General features: G+C 47.2%; 1 protein-coding gene and 2 long non-coding RNA genes across 20 annotated transcripts in view; 2 read left to right on the top strand and 1 right to left on the bottom strand.

The window, feature by feature from the left end:
• The window catches only part of MAMU-AG (major histocompatibility complex, class I, AG), a 180,421-nt gene extending 165,081 nt beyond the window's left edge, over positions 1-15,340 (bottom strand). For 2 of the 18 annotated variants that reach the window (XR_013415981.1, XR_013415978.1), the window contains exons 1-7: positions 15,246-15,340; positions 14,846-15,115; positions 14,328-14,603; positions 13,456-13,731; positions 13,237-13,353; positions 12,762-12,794; positions 12,572-12,619 (exon numbers count right to left, since the gene is read on the bottom strand). Coding sequence is in view for 10 of the 18 variants with exons in the window: in XM_077998235.1 (XP_077854361.1) it covers positions 12,273-12,404; positions 12,572-12,642; positions 13,219-13,353; positions 13,456-13,731; positions 14,328-14,603; positions 14,846-15,115; positions 15,246-15,318 (1,233 nt within the window). In the remaining 8 variants the exon portion in view is untranslated. 18 annotated transcript variants of the gene reach the window in all.
• LOC144340532 (uncharacterized) overlaps positions 1-19,392 on the top strand; it is a 75,781-nt gene extending 56,389 nt beyond the window's left edge. The window contains exon 2 of the long non-coding RNA XR_013416738.1: positions 18,706-19,392. This is a non-coding gene — a long non-coding RNA (uncharacterized LOC144340532). The remainder of the gene's footprint in view (positions 1-18,705) is intronic.
• On the top strand, positions 14,436-16,975 carry LOC144340533 (uncharacterized). The gene is made up of 2 exons (XR_013416739.1): positions 14,436-15,850; positions 16,739-16,975. It is a non-coding gene; the product is annotated as an uncharacterized LOC144340533 (long non-coding RNA).
• Positions 19,393-19,746: the final 354 nt, after the last annotated feature.

The following is a 19,746-nucleotide window of genomic DNA, read 5'->3' as shown; positions in this document are numbered from 1 at the left end:
CTAATTTATACAAACAAGATTCATGTGGCTCAGGATTCTGATGGCTGGAAATGTTTGAGCATTCAGTGAGGGCCTCAGGCTGCTTCCACTCATGGCAGAAGGCAAAGGGGGGCTGGTATGTGCAGAGATCACACGGTAACAGAGGAACAGAGAGAGTAGGAAGTTGCCAGGCTCTTTTTAACAACTAGTTCTCATGGAAAATAATAGAGCAGCAATTCATTCACTCCTTAGAGAGGGCAGTATCTCTCTGTTCATAAAATATTGGTCCCCATGACCCAAATGCCACCCATTAGGCCCCACATCCCACAATGGGCATCAGATTTTAACATGAGGTATCAGGGGATAAATATTTATATCACTGCATCCTGTCCCTAGTCAGCCAAGCTCGTGTTCTTCTCACATTGCAAAATACAATAATTTTCTCCCAATTGTCCCAGATGTGTTAGGTTGTCCAGCATCAACTCAAAATTCCAGAGTCTCATCTAAGATTCAAGGTGAGTTCTTAAAGCTTTGAGCCTACAAAATTTAAAAAAATGTTATTTACTTCCAAAATATTAATACAACAGTGGAAGAGACATTTCTTATATATTTCCATTCCAAAAGGTATAAATGGGCCAAAAGAAATGAATGCGGTTTCCTCACAAGTCTGAAACTCATCATGGCAGACATTAAAAAGTTAAAGCTCTAAAATAATCTCCTTTGACTCTATATTTTGAATCCTGACACACTGGCTGGTGCATGTGCTGGGCTCATAATGCCATGTGCAGCCCCACATTTATGGCTTTGCAGAAAATAACCCATATAGCTGCTCTCAGGGGTAAAAATTTAATGCCTATGGCTTTTCCAGGCTGAGGCTGCACATTGCCAGTGGCTCTACCATTTAGTAGTCCTGGCAGGGGTCCTGCTGCTGCAGCTCCACTAGGAATTGTCCCGGGTATTAAATTTCTCCTTTAAATATCAGTTCTGGTTTCTTTGCTCACACATATGTGCATAGGCTATTACAAGCAGCCAGGCCAAATCTTGAATACTATGCTGTTTAGAAATTTCTTTTGTCAGATACCCCTTAATCATCACTCTCAAGTTTAAAGTTCCACAGATCCCTAGGGAGGGGGCAGAATGCATCCAAGTTCTTTGCCAATGCATAACAAGTGACCTTTACTCTAGGCCCCAGTAAGTTCCTCATCTCCATCTAATACCTCATCAGTCTGGACTCTATTGTCCATATCACTATCAGCATTTTGGTCACAACAACTTAACAAATCTCTACAAAGTTCCAAATTTCCACTCATTTTCTTGTCTTCTCAACTCTCCAAACTCTTCCAACTTCTGCCTGTTACCCAGTTCCAAAGACATTTTCACATTTTCAGCTTCCTTTACAGTAATACGCAAGTCCTGGTGCCAACTTTCTGAATTAGTTGATTCTCACACTTTTATGAAGAAATACCACAGAGTTGGTAATTTATAAAGAGGTTTAAATTGGCTCATGGTTCTGCAGGCTATACAAGAGTATGATTCTGGCATCTGCTTAACTTTCGAGAGGGCCTCAGAAAACTTCCAAGCATGCTGAAATGTTAAGGGGAAGCAGGCATGACTGTCTTGCCTGGAGCAGGAGGGAGAGAGAGCAGGGAGGTGCCACACACTTTTGAACACCAGATCTTGTGAGAACTATCACAAGAACAGCATCAAAGAGATGGCTCTAAACCGTTCATGGAGGATCCACCCCCATAAGCCAATCACATCCCATCAGGCACCACCTCCAACATTAGGGATTACAAGTGGACATGGGATTTGGGTGGGGACAGAGATCCAAACGATATCAGGGGTCATGGTGGACATGAGGGTGGGCTGGTCTCCCTGCTTCTCACCTGTCACCAGGGACACAGACACATTCAGACGCCTTGACAGAAAGAGAAGTCAGAGGCCCTTGAAGTCTCAAAGAGGAGCCATGAACAAATCTTGCATCTCAGTCCCTCACAAGGAAGTCTTAGAAAAAAAATAGTCGCGAACAAATTCAAGTCAGTCATGGTAAGTGGTGTCACTGAACAGCCCAACACATTGAAAAATTCCAAATCAAAGAAGCTCCAGAACCCAGTTGTGTCCCATCTACCCCAACTCCTCCTTCACTTCAGGCCCTCTAAGGTGTCACTTTTACAAGCCTTGAGGGACACATCAGAGCCCTGGATACTGTCCCTGTTCGGGGTGGAACAAAAACAAAATCTGGTCAGAGCTCACAGGTGATGTGACTAAAGGAGGAATTGTGGGGTGGGTGAGCTCCCCCATGGGCTCCTGTCTACACTATCCCAAGGATCTCAGGGATCACTCTCCCACCCCTACCACACTTACATGAAGCCTGAGCATGGCTGCTCCTTTTCCATCTGTGGAAAGAAAACAAACTGTGAGAGGCCAGGGAGGAGGCAGGGCCATGAGATCCAAGAGGAGTTTCCAGAACTGTGACTGCAGACCCAGGTCAGGATCAGGAAACCCGAGGGAAGAGGATGTGTTGAAGCTGGACCAATTGTCCTCCTGAGGTCTGTTCTTAGCAAGGAACTTCCCCTGACTTGTGACTGTAGAGAGTCAGGTTCCCATGACCACAATCAAGGTGATATATTTGTCCTTCAACATCACAGGTGCTTTACAAAAGAGTAAGAATTGACAGGGCATCTGAACAGGGTAAACGTGCATGGAGATGGTGCCTCACAACTGGCAGGAAATGAGCCAACTTCCATCTGGGCTTGAAATCCACCAATGGAAGAAGAAAACTTGGAGCTCAACTCTTTCCTACCTGGGCTTTTTTCTTCCACATCACAGCAGTGACCACAGCTCCGGGGACAACAGCACCAAGAACAGCCAGGACAGTAACGATGCCCATGACAGGGAATGCGGGCTGGGAGGATGGCCCTGAGAAAGAAGGGGAATGTGAGGGGTCCTGACCCTCATGCCTCAGCCCTGAGCCTGGTGAAGGGCTCCAGAAGGGCTTCTGCTTTCCCTGGGAAGAGACATGACCCCTCATTCGTCTCCTTACCCCATCTCAGGGTGAGGGGCTCTGGTGGCTCCTCAGGCTGCACATGGCCTGTGTATCTCTACTTCCCCCCAGAAGACACCACCACAGTTGCCTACTTCTGGAAGGTTCTGTACCCTGCAGGTCTGGTCCCCAGAAGTGTGCATCCTAAATTTGGTCCTTCCAATCCTGCTGCTGGGTCATTGTGATCTCCACAGGGTAGAAGCCCAGAGCCCAGCACCTCAGGATGGCCTCATGGTCTGAGATGGGGTGGTGGGTCACACGTGTCTTTGGGGGATCTGAGGGGAAGAGTCAAAAAAAATCAGACACTTTGCATTCCCCATGGGACACGCCAGCAGCACCCGTATGACCATCCTGAGAATGGACGGGACACCCAGGGTGGGGAAGGGAGCACAGAACCCAGACACCAGCCTGGACACAGGCAGTGTCCAGGATAATCTCCTATTTCTTGGAAAGTTCTAGTCTCTGAGGCAGGAACAGAGATTTCTGGCCCTGGCCTGAGTGGAGGCCGAGGGACTCAGAAGAGCTGGAATCAGACCAACAGATACACATTGAGTGTGAGACAGATAACAAAGGCTGAGAGGAAAATTCCTGGTGCCCAAGGCTGCTGCGAGGTCAAAGGGGACAGCTGATCAGTATTCCAGGGATTGGCTTCCCCTCCTTTTCCTCAGAGACTTCATTCCTTAATTGTACCAGAGTGCAGGGCGGGCCCTCAGTCATTCTCTGGTATAGGATCTGAAACCCAGGAGGAATCTTTTTCCTCAGGACAAGAGGGAGTGGGATGTTTTAGCGTTGGTCCCATTTTCCTCCCCTTCTTTTGGAAGGTGGGTCGGGGAGATCTGCAGATCAGGGAGGTACCCCGTGGCCCCTGGTACCTGCGCACTGCAGCGTCTCCTTCCCATTCTTAAGGCCTTTGCTGAGCTGCTCTGGCCACCTTCCCTGCGGGTAGGTTTTCAGCAGCTCTGCATGTTCCTATGCCAGGGCATCTGAGCCACCTTGTCCGCTGGGGTCCAAGAGCACAGTTCCTGGTTTTGGACGAGGTAACTGGCGCCCTCGTAGGTTATGTTCATACTTGCGGAGGAGGCTCCAGTCCAGGTCCAGGTCACAGCTGTGTATCCATTGCAGGGTGTGAGACCGTGTCCCTGGGTCGCTGACAGCCCAGGCCGCTGAGCCCGCCTCTACCCCGACCAACCCCCAGGGATTTGGGCCTGAACTGAAAATAGAATCGGGTATGGGCGCTTGGGGCTCCTGTCGGGTCGAGGGTCTCCGCGGGTCCTGCAGCCTCGGGGTGGGTCTCCGATTGTGCTACAGTGGGTAGCACTCACAAAGCTAAGTTTTACTTTCCCAGACTATGTATCTGTAACTCTGGTCTGTTGTATTTTTAAGCTATCTTTACTTCATAGTCCTGAGTTTGTGTGTGAGTCCAGGACATCACAAGACAAAGCACAATGTGTTGCCATATGTTGCAACCGGGAGCCTGTACAGAATTTAATCACCTCAAAATTGCAAGTGCTCAATGCAGCCATAGTGCCCTTCACCAGTGCTCATGAACTGCCTTTGTTTATTTATTTGTTTATTTATTTCTAGGCAGGGTGTCACTCTGTTACCCTGGCTGGAGTACAGTGGCACGCTCATGACTCACTGAAGCCTCGACCTCCTGGGATCATGAGACCAATGCTCCTCCCTCAACCTCCCAAGTAACTGGCGCCACAGGCTTGTGCCACCACTCCTGGCTAATATTTCTAAAAAATTATCTGTAGAGATGCGGTCTCCCTATGTTGCTATGGCTGGTCCTGAACTCCTGGGCTCAAGTAATCCTCAGCCTCCCACAACACTGGTATTACAGGCATGAGCCACAGTGGCCAACCATGCACCTGCCTATTTTTATGAATTATTCACATCTAAGCTATGTGCAGGTTTTATTGGGACACTTGGTATTCTTTTTTAACCTGTTTCACACAGGGAGTTAATTAGTTTTTACACAGTCCCACAGAATGTATTAAAGACCAAGGTGCAAGTAACACTGTGCCAAGTTCTGCAGATAAATGCATTAAAAATCTATGAAACACTATGTTTAAATCTGAGAATTCCACTGCTTTAGAATTCTTTCTCTCTCTTCCTTTACCTCACCTCCTGCTTCTCCAGCCCTTCTCTCTGTCCCTGTCATCCCTCAGGCTCTCCTTTACCCTTAATATCTACCACCCTCTCACTACTGAATTGTGGCCCTTGCTCTGTCCCCTCTCCTGCTGCTCATGACTGTTTTCCCCACAGTGATCAGCAATCCTGCTGATGTGAGTCAGATTGTGTCATTTCTTCACTTAATACCCTCCAATGGCTCCATCTCACTCTCAAGAAGCCTCTAGAATGGAAAGCACAAGCACAGGGTCTTTGGGTTGTTTTGATCAAAGTTGTGTCTACAGAATATAAAAGCATATCTGCCACATAGTAGGCACTAAGTTAATTTTTGTTGAATGAATGAATGAAATATGATTGTGTTAAAAATTGTATCACACAAAAATCACAAAATGAAAAATGCAAAGCAAGTTAGCGAACATTTGGTTTCATGCAGCTACTGTGCATATCAGTTCATAAATTCATTCCAGTGGAGAACATGTCATATGTTTAGCTGTTGAATCTGTTTATTAATTTTCTATTAGTACATAACCAATTACCACAAACTTAGTGGCTTAAAACAGCGCCCATTTGTCTACATTTCCTTCATCAGAAATCCAGGCCTAGTGTGACAGATTCTTTGTTCAGGGTTTCGCAAAGCTGTACCCTCATCTTAAGATTGAGATTCTTCCCCAAGCTTATATAGAGCTCATTGGCAGAATTCGGTTTCTCTCAATTGTAGGACTAAGATTCCTGTTTCCTTCGGACTATCAGAGTAGACAGTGGGGAGAGTTTCTAATTCCTATTGGCTACCAGTGTTCTTTCCCCATGATGAGTCTCTGTTCTCAGGAAGAATCCAGTCCTTTTCAGAGCTTACCTGATTAGGACAGTCCAAGCAGGATAATCCCCATCTTCAAGTCAACTGACAGGGGACCTGAAATCTATCTGCAAAACCCCTTCACAGCAGCATCTGCATTAGTGTCAACTGAGTAACTGAGGTAACATGAGTAACCAAGGGTGGTATTTGGGGTGTCATCATAAAATCAGCCTAGCATAGCTTGGATCTTCCTTTTGTGTTTAAATAGAACATACAAATTGGAGGTCAAAAAATAGGTCACTGTTCATGATAATAAAATATATCTCATATAGCCATGGACATTTTTCTTAAATATTAAAAGCAAATGACATGTTTGATATCTTATCACGAATTTAGAGCAAATGAAAAAGTTCAATGACAAGTCACCTCAAACTTAACAGCTCAGATCAAGAAATATTTATCACCTCCCACAGTTTCCAATGGTCAGGAATGCAGGAGAGGTTTCTCTGTGAGCTTCGGACTCAGGGCCTCTCACCGAGTTGCAGTCCAGTTGTCATCCAGGGCTGAATCATCTGAGGGCTCAGATGGGCCTGGGGATTCACAAGACACAAGAATCTCTCACATGGCTGTTGGAAGAGGCTTCAGGTACTTCTTGTCTGGTCCCAGGAGGCCTCACTCCTAGTCACATGGACCTTTCCACAGGCCTGCTTATGACACAGCAGCCAGCTTCCCCCAGGGCTCATGATCCCAGAGAAAGAGAGAACCAAAGTAGAAGCTGCAGTGAATCTGGTGTTCTACACCCAGAGTCACAGATTATTATGTCAGCATTACTCTATCAGTTAGAAGTGAGTCATTAAGTCCAGGCCACACTCACAGGGAGGGAATGAAGCTGCACCTCTGGAAAGGAGGAGAATCAAAGAATTTATATGCATGTTAACAGCAAAATTAACATTATTGTTTCAGGATTTTGTAAATCAAATACTTCTTGTATCTGACTAATTTTCTTTAATAGCTTAAAATTCTTTTTTGTAATGATTAAAAATTTGAGACAGAGAAAGGAGATACAACAATGTCTCAGATTTTTTTGCAAATGCCTTTAATATTAATGTTCTCTTTGATGAGTTGCAACAAAGTTAAGGAAAATACAGTAGCTAGATCAAAGCGTCCCAAGACTTTGATGCCATGAAATAATGCCTTTAAAATCATAACTACCTTCGTTTTTCTTCAGAAGTTTCTAATTCAGTTTAAGAATGGCCAAAATGCAAATTTTCTTACTCAAGCATCTACAAAAATATTTGCCTAATCAGGGTGCTTTGCAGTTAGAAAATTGTGAGTCTCACATCTTTGCCTGTGTAACTAGCTTAGTTAGCATCATGACAGTGATTTGTTCTGATGTGGTAGATGGAAATGGTTAACTTCAATCTAGGAACAAGATTTTTCAATAACTGGCTATTCAGTGAGCATCCTATGATCAGTTTAACATCTTTCACTGTGTTTTTTAATTAGATGTGACAGAAATGATTTGGACTCCAGTATGATTCTGAAAAACACTGTTATTTTGTGCTTCTAAAAGCAGCTCTTTTGTGTTTTCCCTTCTTATTGCTCTTTTATTATTTTGCTCAACAATGCTTTTTCTCTATTCTGTAAAAGTTTAATTCACTTGTATGGGTGGTAACACATGAGTAACATATCAAATTCTCAAATTCTTTGCAAGATACAATTACCTTGCACATCAAATTGAACATTGTATATCAGAAAATGTAGAGAGTTGCCAATTAGACAAGGATCAAATGACCTATTTCTAGCCAAGGCTATTTTTCATGTTTTTCATGGCATCCTGGTCCTCTCTGTTATATGGATCCTGACAATTGGCTGTGGCTTGTTTTTGTTGTTGTGGTTGTTGTTTGTTTGTTTGTTTTGAGATGGAGTATGGCTCTGTTGCCCAGGCTGGAGTGCAGTGGCGCGATCTCAGCTCACTGCAAACTCTGCCTTCTGGGTTCGAGCAATTCTCCTGCCTCAACATTATGAGTAGCTGGGATTACAGGCACCCACCAACACATCCAGCTAATTTTTGTATTTTTAGTAGAGAGGAGGTTTCACCACGCGGGTCAGGCTGGTCTCGAAATCCTGATCTCGTGATCTGCCAGCCTCCAGTTTGACCTGTTTTTTTTTTTTAACTTCACCGTACAAAGAACTCACACTCGATGTATTCTTCTGTGATGCATGTTGTGTGTAGGAGAGTTATCTCTGATGCAGCATGGTGTTTTTCCTTTTAATTCTTTTTTTTTTTTTTTTTTTTTTGAGATGGAGTTTCGCTCTTGTTGCCCAGGCTGGAGTGCAGGGACACCATCTCACCTCACTTCTCAAAGTGCTGGGATCACAGACGTTAGCCACCATGCCCAGCCAACTGCGGCTTTGTTTTACCAGGAGTAGTTATTGCTAAGGATCCTTGTGATGAACTTTGATGTTTTCTTTTCTCTTTCATTTCCTTTTTTTTTTTTTTTTTTTTGAGACAGAGTCTTGCTCAGTCGCCCGGCTGGAGTGCAGTGGCCGGATCTCAGCTCACTGCAAGCTCCGCCTCCCGGGTTTACGCCATTCTCCTGCCTCAGCCTCCCGAGTAGCTGGGACTATAGGCGCCCGCCACCTTGCCCGGCTAGTTTTTTTTGTATTTTTTAGTAGAGACGGGGTTTCACCGTGTTAGCCAGGATGGTCTCGATCTCCTGACCTCGTGATCCACCCGTCTCGGCTTCCCAAAGTGCTGGGATTACAGGCTTGAGCCTCCGCGATCGGCCTTCTCTTTCATTTCCAAATAATCAGGAAAGGCACACAAGGTGCATTTTGAAAAATGCCACTATTGTTTTGTTTTTCTGGGCCAGGAGCGGTGGTTCATACCTATAATCGCAGCAATTTCATAGGCTGAAGTGGGTGGATCATCTGAGGTCAGGAGTTTGCGAGCAGCCTGGTCAACATGGTGAAACTCGTCTCTACCAAAAATAGAAAAATTAGCCAGGAGTGGTGGTGTGTGCCTGTAATCCCAGCTACTTGGGATGCTGAGGCAGGAAAATCCCTTTAACCCAGGAGGCAGAGGTTGCAGTGAGCTGAGATTGCGCCACTGCGCTCCAGCCTAGGCAACAAGAGCGAGACTCAAAATAAATAAATAAATAAAGTTTTATGATCAAGTAGCTAACTACCTGGGCATCCCCTCCTGGCATAAGAAACAGAACCTATGGAGCCACGCTAGACTGTTGTCAAATCCTATCCCCCAGAAGGAACCTATATCTTGAGTCTTGTATTTATTATTCCTTTGCTTTGTCACTAAAGATGTTTACAATAAGTATATATATACCCAAATCACAGTTTGACCTGTTTTTTTAACTTCCACATACAGAGAACTCACACTTTATGTATTCTTCTGTGATGAACGTTATGTGTAGGAGTGTTATCTCTGATGCAGGAGGCTGCTTTTCCATTTAGTTGTCTTTTTTTTTTTTTTTTTTTTTTTTTGAGATGGAGTTTTGCTCTCGTTGCCCAGGCTGGAGTGCAGGGGCGCAATCTCAGCTCACTTGATCTCAGCTGCTTGGATGAGCTCCATCCTGCATCTTTCCCTGTCACCCCCAGCACCAAGGATCTGAGGGATGGTGACTGACTGCACCACAGCCTGGGTCTGCTGCAGTATCCTTTCTTGTCCAGGCCCCACTCAAAGCTGGCCTCCTGTATTACCCAGAGAGTGGGCCAAAGCAATATACTTAGATGTGGAATGCGGTGTTGCCAGAACACAGAGAGGATCACCAAGTAGTGTGCGTCCTTCCTTCTGGTGAGGATACAAGATGCAAGTGTGTCTTTTACTTTGGAGGGGAGAGCCCTGCATGCCTGTAACCACTGGACCCATCACACTTCACTGCAGTGGCCACTCTTGAAACTCTCTAAGGTTTATCTTCACCTTCTGTAGTGCACATGTTTTGCCAAGGAATTCAGTGTACTCTCCTCTTCTTGCTCATCCATCTTGATTTATGTGATATTGCCAATGAAATGAACAGATTTAGTATTCTGCGAGATATCTGATTTTTCCAGATCTCTGAAGGTGATATTTATAGAAGGTTGAGGAGTTACGGTAGCCCTGAGGCAAGCTATCAATAAATGTATTAAAAATCCCATGTGAATCTGAATCATTCCATATCCATTTTCTAAATGGAATGGAAAGAATGCACTCACCAAATGCATGGCTGCCTGCCATGTGCCTGAGGCATTATCAATCTCCCCAAGTACTGATATCCAGCTGCAATCAGGGCTCCTACTTGGTCAAGTCTGGAGTAATTCCATTCATTCTTGATCCATATCAGGCTTCTCCAGGGACAGATGGCTGAATTATATGGAGATAATAGGCAACCCCAACATCACCCCATCCTTCAGATCTCTAATGGCAGTGCTACCCCTACAGTAACCTTCACAAGACCCACCTGGGGCACAATATTGCTTCTGGCTAGGTTGGGACGAGGGAAGTTGTAGAGGATTCCCTTTGGGCTTCAGCACAATGAGAGCCCTTACTCTCCAGACTAGGGACACAGTGTGGGGGTGACCAAAGTTGCCAGTGCATGAAGGCCAATTATGCATGTGGGGAATCGGGAGATAACCAGGACTGGGTTAATGGACCCAGTGGTCCCACTGTGGGCCATAGTGTGTCCAGGTTTATTTTCTGGCCTCCTTAAGCCCCACTGTGGATTCTGAATCTAAAGCTTGACTGAAGTCTAGGTATTGAGACTGGGATCACGACTTTGTATTTGGTCAAACACCCTCGGCCTCCTGCTCCTCAATTCTTGCATTCTCATCATAGATATGAAGCAGTGCCCTCGCTGGCCGCCCATCTGTTCTGACCCTGGGACACCACCTTTTATTAACCTTCCTCACAACTCCTTGAGGGCCGAGCCCCCTGGGCTGCTACTCTGGGTTCTCACAGTAACAGTGCCCTCTATCTTTTGCAGGTCACTGCAAAGGAGGGTTCCTAAAGCATTCACTCCTGATCCTGAGTGAGGCGGGTACACCCACTCCAGGTCTCAGGTCCGCCACAGAGAATCAAAAACTCCTCACACTCAAAACTGTCCTGGGCCACATTCAGCCCACGAGCCGTGGGTTGGACAAGCTTGTATCTAGAATGTATGTACCACAACGCCAGAAATTTTTATTTTTACTTTAGTGATGCTTTCTAAATGCAAAAGCAGTCATATCCCTAGCAGACAACAAATGTCAGTGGAATGAATGATCACTGTAGAGCATCTCTCTATTCTAAAGGCAGTATCTTTATTAATGTAGCATCAGGGCAAATGCTGTTTTGTGGCAGCTAAAGAACAACATCATTTCACATGGACGTCGATGACGCCAGTGCTTTTCTCACCAGGGCTGCTTGTGCGTCCTCCCTTCCTTCCCCCTCCTCCCACACCAACCCTCCTGCACACTGCAGCACACAACCATATTTTTCTCTTCAGGAACAATAACCCTAGCTTTATGGGTACAATTTTCCAACCACATGTGAATCTAAATTAGACTCTGCTTTATACATCCATGAGTTTGGATTGGAGCCAGCGCTAGGATTACTACAACTCAGGGCAGGAAGAAGAGTAGGACAGCAGAAGAGGAGCTCCAACAGAAGGTTACCTGTGATGAGAAACTAGGGGACCTATCCTCTCTGCAAATTTCAGAATCTGGTTCCTTTAAAACGATTGGAGACAAGATGGAAAATACAATCCAGGAAAGAGCCCTGGGAGGAGGGCAAGATCTGGACAGGTCTGAAAATTTATCTCTTGATAAACAAGGAGATTTGTATGCAGGGACCACCCTAGGTGACATCCAACTCCCTGTGATCACAGGTCTTGGTGGGACAAGGTTCTACTGAAAGGCCAAGGACAATATAGGAGCAAAGATGACTCAGCCAAGCAGTGACCACATAAAGCCCATGGTGGCCGGAACACAAACTGGGCACAGCCCCATCTACTCTCCTCCCCTGCAACAAATCAGCACAAGAAACACGTGGACTCTGGAAGGTTCTCATGTCTTCCATTTATTTTGTCTCTCAAATTTCAGGAATCTTCTCCTTTAATAAACTCATCAACCTCTCATGGCAAGAATTTGAAAAAGTAAATTTATACTCAGGTTCTAATTGTAATAGGGAAGGAAGAAGATACAGCTCAGTGCACCATGAAGTTGAGACAGAGATAGAGACATCCCAGCCCCACCTCTCTGGAACAGGAAAGATAAATGGGGAGGGAACACAGGTCAGCGTGGGGAAGAGGGTCATGGTGGACACGGGGGTGGGGTGTTCTCCCCACCTCCTCACATTATGCCTACAGGAACACAGACACATTCAGGTGCCTTTGCAGAAAGAAAGTCAGGGTTCTTCAAGTCACAAAGAGAAGACATGAACAAATCTTGCTTCGCAGTCCCACACAAGGTAGCTGTCTCACACTATAGAAAACATATTTATGAAAAAATTCACATCCGTCACAGTGAGGAGTGACACTTTAAACAGCCCATCACATGCTCAATACATCCAAGTCAAAGAAACCCCACAGCACAGCTGCGTCTACTGTTCCCCCAACACCCCCCACACATCAGGCCCCCCAGGGTCTCACCTTTACAAGCCGTGAGAGACACATCAGAACCTTGGGAACTGTCACTGCCTGGAGTAGAACAAAAACAGGACCTGGTCAGATCCCTCTGGAGATGTGGCTAGAGGAGGAACTGTGGGCTGGGTGAGCTCCCCCATGGGCTCCCAACCACAATATCCCAAGGATCTCAGGGATCAGCCTCCTTCATACTTACTTGCAGCCTGAGAGTAGCTCCCGCCTTATCTATCTATGAGAAGAAAATGTCCTGTGAGATATCAGAAAGGAGTCAGGGCCATAAGGTCCTACAGGAATCTCCTAGTCTTGGACCCCAGAGAAGTTTCCAGAAATGTGTGATTGCAGACCCAGGACAGGATCAGGAAACATGCAGAAAGCAGGTGTGGGTCCTGGACCAATTGCCCTCCTGAGGTCTGTCCTCAGCAGGGACCTTCCCTTGTGACTTGTGAATGCTGGGATCAGGTCCCATCACCATAATCAAGGTGATAAATCTGTCCTTCATTGTAACAGGTGCTTTACAAAAGAGTAGGTGCTGGCACACAGGGCCCAGGCTGGGTCAGCCCATGAGTGTGGATGGTGCTTCCCAGTAACCAGACAGGGTACACTTCTACCTGGGGCTTGAAACCCTCAGTGAGACAAGAAATCCCAGACCCCACTCCTCACCCCTTCCTCACCTGAGCTCTTCCTCCTCCACATCACAGCAGCAACCACAGCTCCAGTGACCACAGTTCCAAGGAGAACCAGGCCAGCAATGATGCCTACGATGAGGATGGTAGACTGGGAAGATGGCTCTGGGAAAAGAGGGGAAGGTGAGGGGTCCGGATCCTGCTAAAGGTCTCCAGAAAGGCTCCGGCTTTCTCTAATAGACATGACACCCCCATCTCCCTCTTTACCCCATCTCAAGGTGAGGGGCTCGGGCAGACCCTCATGTTGCACATGACAGGTGTATCTCTGCTCCTCTCCAGAAGGCACCACCACAGCCGCCCACTTCTGGAAGGTTCCATCCCCTGTAGGCCTGGTCTCCACGAGCTCTGTGTCCTCAGTTTGTTCCTCTCCATCCCGCTGCCAGGTCAGTGTGATCTCCGCAGGGTAGAAGCCGAGGGCCCAACACCTCAGGGTGGCCTCGTAGTCAGAGACAGGGTGGTGGGTCACATTTGTCTTGGGGGGGTCTGATGGGAAGAGTCAGAAAATTCAGTCATTTTGCATCTGTCATGGGACACTCCACCAGCACGCATGTGACCATCTTGAGAATGAACAGGACACCTGGGGTGGGGAAGGGAGCCCAGAACCCAGACACCATCCTGGACACAGGCACCTGTGAGGATCTCCTATTCCGTGGAAAATTCTATTCCCTGAGGAGAGAACAGTGACTTCTGCTCCTGACCTGAGTGGAGGCTGAGGGACTCAGAGGAGCTGGACTCAGACCCCCCCACACATTGAGTGTGAAGCAGAGAACAGGGCCTGAGAGGAAAAGTCACGGGGCCCAAGGCTGCTGCCGGTGTCAAAGGGAACCCCTGATCAGTATTCGAGGGATCGTCTTCCAGTCATTCCCTCAGAGATTTTATCCTTAATTGTGTCAGAGAGCAGGGCGGACCCTCAGAGTCACTCTCTGGTACAGTATCTGGAAACCCAGGAGGATTCCTCTCCTTCAGGACCAGAGGGAGGGCGCTATTCTAGTGTTGATCCCATTTGTCTCCCCTCCTTGTGGGAGGCCAGCCCGGGAGATCCACAGGCGATCAGGGAGGCGCCCCGTGGCCCCTGGTACCCGCGCGCTGCAGCGTCTCCTTCCCGTTCTCCAGGTATCTGCGGAGCCACTCCAGGCACTCGCCCTCCAGGTAGGTTCTGTGCTGCTCCGCCGCACCCGCCGCCTCCCACTTGCGCTGGGTGTTCTGAGCCGCCGTGTCCGCGGCCGTCCAGGAGCGCAGGTCCTCGTTCAGGGCGATGTAATCCCTGCCGTCGTAGGCGAACTGTTCATACCCGCGGAGGAGGCGCCCGTCGGGCCCCAGGTCGCAGCCGTACATCTTCTGGATGGTGTGAGACCCTGGCCCCGCCCCCGCGGTCAGCCCGTCCCCGGAGCCCCGCCCCGCCCCGACCAACCCGCGGGGATTTTGGCCCAAACTAAAAAGGAAATCGGGTAAAGGCGCCTGGGGCTCTCCCGGGTCAAGGGTCCCCGGGTCCCGCGGCTTCGGGGTGGATCTGGGACCCAGAGACTCGGGGCCACCAGGGCCGTCCGTGGGGGATGTGGAGGGGTCGTGACCTGCGCCCCGGGCCGGGGTCACTCACCGGCCTCGCTCTGGTTGTAGTAGCGGAGCAGGGTCCTCAGGTTCTCTCGGTAGGTCTGTGTCGCGGTCTTCATGTTCTGTGTCTCCCGGTCCCAATACTCTGGACCCTCCTGCTCCACCCACGGCGCCCGCGGCTCCATCCTCGGACTCTCGGCGTCGCTGTCGAACCGCACGAACTGCGTGTCGTCCACGTAGCCCACGGCGATGAAGCGGGGCTGCCCGCGGCCGGGCCGGGACATGGAGGTGTAGAAATACCTCATGGAGTGCGAGCCTGGGGGCGAGGAGAGGCTGAGACCCGCCCGACCGTCCTCCCCGCGCGGCTCCCCGGGTCCTGCGCCCCCGCTGGGCGGGCCCCTCGCTCCTCCCCGCAGAGGCCATTTCCCTCCCGACCCCGCACTCACCCGCCCGGGTCTGGGTCAGGGCCAGTACCCCTGAGAGCACCAGGAGGAGGGTTCGGGGCGCCATGACCGCCATTCTAGGCGTCTGCGGAGAATCTGAGTCCTGGTGGTGAGTGGAAACTTTAGAACCGGGACCGCGGTGACGCTGATTGGCGTCTCTAGAAACCCGACACCCAATGGGAGTGAGAACGGGGTCCGCGTCCCGAGTATTCCGGAAGAAGGACACGACGCAGGTTGTCAGAAGAAGAGAAACTGCGGAGATGGGGAATCCCCAACGCTGGGACTCCCCAATCCATACACCGCCTTCGGGGCCTGAGACCCTGAGAGCCACACCTGGGGCCCTGGGACTTCGCCCTGACCCCCTCCTCTTGTGCCAAGCGCTCTGTCTCACTGTTTCCCTGAGTCTTGGCCCAGGAGCTGTATGAGAAACCAGGGAGAACCCCTGGGCATGGGCCCTGTCACTCTCCCTTCACTTTTCATCCCGGAATCTCCAAACCTGAACTGGACTCCCTGCCTCCCACTCCTTATCTATCCCCTTGGACTCTTCTAGAAGAAAACTCACCCCACGGAGCTTGGTGCCAGAGACTGAGCTTACTCTGGGAATGAAGGTATAGAGACTTTTTTTTTTTTTTTTTTTTTGGTCGTTGTTGTTTTTTTTCTAAATCTGGAAAAGTTGCGCCTGAGTGCATGAGATAGAATAGAGATCAGTTTGCTGTTTGTTTATTAAATACATTGGGTTGTAGAATCTTGGTAACCCCCAAATGATCAGGAATCTAATCGGTAAAAAATGTGACTTTGGCCCCTTGATTTATAAATGTGTCCAAAAGCGTTACAACAGGACTCACAAAGCTCCTAAATTTCACTTTCGCAAACAATGTATCTGTGACTCCCGCTTGTCGTATTTTAAATTTACCATCATTCCATAGCTCTGAGTTTCTGTGTGAGTCCAGGATATTTCCTCAATATAAACTAGCACACTGTGTTACTATATGTTGCAACCAGGAGACCTATAGTTTGCAGACTATATGTCCGCAAACAGTACAGAATATTCACCTCACAGTTGCAACTGTTCAGTGCAGTCACAATGCCCCTCACCAGTGCTCATGCACTGCCTGTTTTTAGGAAGTATCCATTTCTAAGTGTTGTGTATATTTTATAGGAACACTTAGTATTTTTGAAACCTGATTAACATAAAAGCAATTAGTTTTTAGGCAGACCCACATAAGGTATTAAAGGCCAACTGCCAAGGACACCCTGCTAGGCTCTGTAGATGGATATATTAAAATCCATAAAACAATGTATTGAAACCTAAGAATTCTGCTGCTTTCGAATTCTTTCCTCTGGTCCTTTTCGTCAGCGCCTGCTTCTCCAGCCCTTCCTTCAGTCCCTCTCATCCTTCAGACCCTCCTCTCCCTTTAGTCCCCACCACACTGTCACTTGTGAATTGTGACACTAGCACTGTCCCATGACCTGCTACGTGACTGTTGTCTTCACAGTGGTCCTGCTCCTGTCAGTCAGAGTGTGTCATTTCTCCACCTAAAACACTCTGGTGTCTCCACCTCGGTCTTGTGAAACTTCTGGAGTGTCAGGCAGGTGAGCATAGGAAGGGATACCTGGTTCATCATAGGCACTAAATTAATTTTTATTGACTTAATGAATGAAATATGAGTGTATTAAATGCATCCCAGATAATTATGAAGTGTAAAACACTGAAAAAGCTCAGAAAGATTTTATTTTATGTAACTAGTGTGCATATCAATTCATCAATTCATCCATGCACTACCACCCCTGGCAAAACAACACCCATTTATCTACTTCTAGTTCCTTGGTCAGAAATCTGGGCAAGATGTGGATAGAATCTCTGTTCTGGGCTTCCAAAAGCTGTATTTTCATTTTGAATCCTCCTTCAGGTTTATAGAGAGGTGGCAGAATGCAGTTTCTTACAGTTGTAAGACTAAAGTCCCTGTTCATTGCTGGTTGTCAATGTAGAGAACGTGAAGGGCTGCGCTCAATTCCTGGTGTTCACCAGTGTTCTTTCCTACACAGCCCCCCATCTTTTTTTTTTTTTTTTTTTTTTTTGGCAGAGTCTTGCTCTGTAGCCCAGGCTGGAGTGCAGTGGTGCAATCTCAGCTCACTGCAAGCTCCACCTCCCTGGTTCACACCATTTTCCTGTCTCACCCTCCCAAGTAGCTGAGACTACAGGCGCCCGCCACTACGCTCGGCTAATTTTTTTTTTTTTTTTTTTTTTTTTTTTGTATTTTTAGTAGAGACAGGGTTTCACCGTGTTATTCAGGATGGTCTCGATCTCCTGACCTCTTGATCTGCCTGCCTCAGCCTCCCAAAGTACTGGGATTACAGGCGTGAACCACCGCACCTGACCCATAGCCTCTTCATTTTCAAAGCCCACAGTGGAGGAAACCCCTCATGCTGAATCCTTCTCACAGTGTGTTTCTCTATGCTCAGGAAGAACCCAGTCCTTTCAAGGGCTCACCTGATTAGAACAGTCCAAGCAGGAGAAACCCAGCCTAAAGTCAACTAATTGAGCCCCTTAATTATATCTGCTAAATCCCTTCACTGCAGCACCTACATAGAGTTGGTTGAATCACTGGGGGAAGGTGAATGACCAGGAGCTGGCTGTTGGGGCCATCATAGAAACAGCCCAGCAAGGGCTGGATCTTCCTTTTCTGTTTAATTGCGACACAGTAGGAAATTGAAGTTCAAATAAAGTGATCATTGTGAACGATATTAAACTACATCCTCTTTGGCCATGGAAATTCTCCTTACCTTTTAAAACTAAATTACATGTTTAATATCTTATAATTACTTTAGGCCATATGTGGTGGCTCACGCCTGCTATCCTAGCACTGTGGAAGGCAGAGGAAGGCAGATTTGTTGACTCCAGAAGTTCAAGATCAGCCTGGGCAAAACCCCCATCTCTACAGAAATATTAGAAAATTAGTGAGGCATGGTGGTTCATGCCTGTAGTCCCAGCTACTCAGGAGGCTGAGATCAGAGAGTCCCTTGAGCCCAGGAGGTCGACACTGCAGTGCATGGTGATGATGCCACCACACTCCAGCATGGGTTACAGAGTGAGATCTTGTCTCAAAAATAATAATGATAATAATGATACATTTGGAGCAAATGCAATTTAACATGTAATAATACATCCTCTCTTGTGAAAATGTATTATTTATTTACGATTGAGTAACAAATTATGTAACACTTAGCTCAAAACAACAAATATTCATCATCTCCCACAGTTTCCAATGGTTAGGAATCCAGGAGAGGTTTCCCTGAGTGCTTCTGGCTCAGGACCTCTCACAAGATTGCAATCCACTTGTCAGTCAAGGGCTGCATCATCTGAGGACTTCACTGGGGCTGAGGATTCACAAGAAAGATGGATCAGTCACATGGCTGTTGGAAAAGGCCTGGTTCCTTGTTATCTAGTCCCAGAAGGTCTCAGTTCTCAGTCACATGGACCTTCCTGCAGGGCTGCTTATGGCACAGCAGCTGGCTTCCCCCAGAGCTCATGATCCCAGAGACAGAGAGAGAGAGAAGGTGGAGGCTGCAGTGAGTTTTATGTTCTACACCCAACGTCACAAACTGTTATGTCAGCATTATTCTATAAGTTAGAAGTTGTATTAGTCCATTCTCACACTGCTATAAAGAAATGCCTGAGATTGGGTGATTTATAAAGGAAAGAGGTTTAACTGACTCACAGTTCTGCATTGCTGAGGAGCCTGCCCCAGGAAACTTAGAGTCATGGCAGAAGTGGAAGCAAACATGTCCTTCTTCACATGGTGGCAGGAGAGAGAAATGCAGAATGAAGCAGGAAAATGCCCGTTATAGAACCATCACATCTAATGAGAATTCCCTCAGTATCATGAGAACAGCATGGGGGAACTGTCCCCATGATCCAGTCACCTCCCATGTGGTCCCTCCCCCAACAGATAGGGATTACAATTCAAATGACAATTCAAGATGAGATTTGGGTGGGAACACAGAGCCAGTCCATATCAGAAGTGCCTCATTAAGTCCAAGCCACACTCAAGAGGGGGAATTAAGCTGCACCTCTGGAAGGGAACAGTATCAAACGATTTGAATATATGTTAAAAGCAAAATTAAAACTATTGTTTCTGGTTTTTCAAAATCAAAGACTTCTATTATCTAATTATTTTTCATTAACTCTTTAAGCTTGTCTTTTAATTTAATTTTATTTTAAGTTCCAGCGTACCTGTGCAGGATGTGCAGGTTGGTTACATAGGTAAACATGTGCCATGGTGGTTTGCTGCACCTATCAACTCATCACCTAGGCATTAACCCTGGCATGCATTAGCTGTTTTTGCTAATGATCCTCCTAATCACTGCCCTCTCCCAACAGGCGGCAGTGTGTGTTGTTCCTCTTGCTGTGTCCATGTGTTCTCATTGCTTAGTTCCCAATTATAAAAGAGAACATGTGTTGTTTGGTTTTCTGTTCCTGTGTGAGTTTGCTGAGGATAATGGC

The sequence above is a fragment of the Macaca mulatta genome, chromosome 4 (assembly GCF_049350105.2).
Source record: "Macaca mulatta isolate MMU2019108-1 chromosome 4, T2T-MMU8v2.0, whole genome shotgun sequence".
Classification (NCBI taxonomy): domain Eukaryota; kingdom Metazoa; phylum Chordata; class Mammalia; order Primates; family Cercopithecidae; genus Macaca; species Macaca mulatta.
Note: the sequence above shows the minus strand (reverse complement) of the source record. Positions and strands in the feature narration are given on the sequence as shown.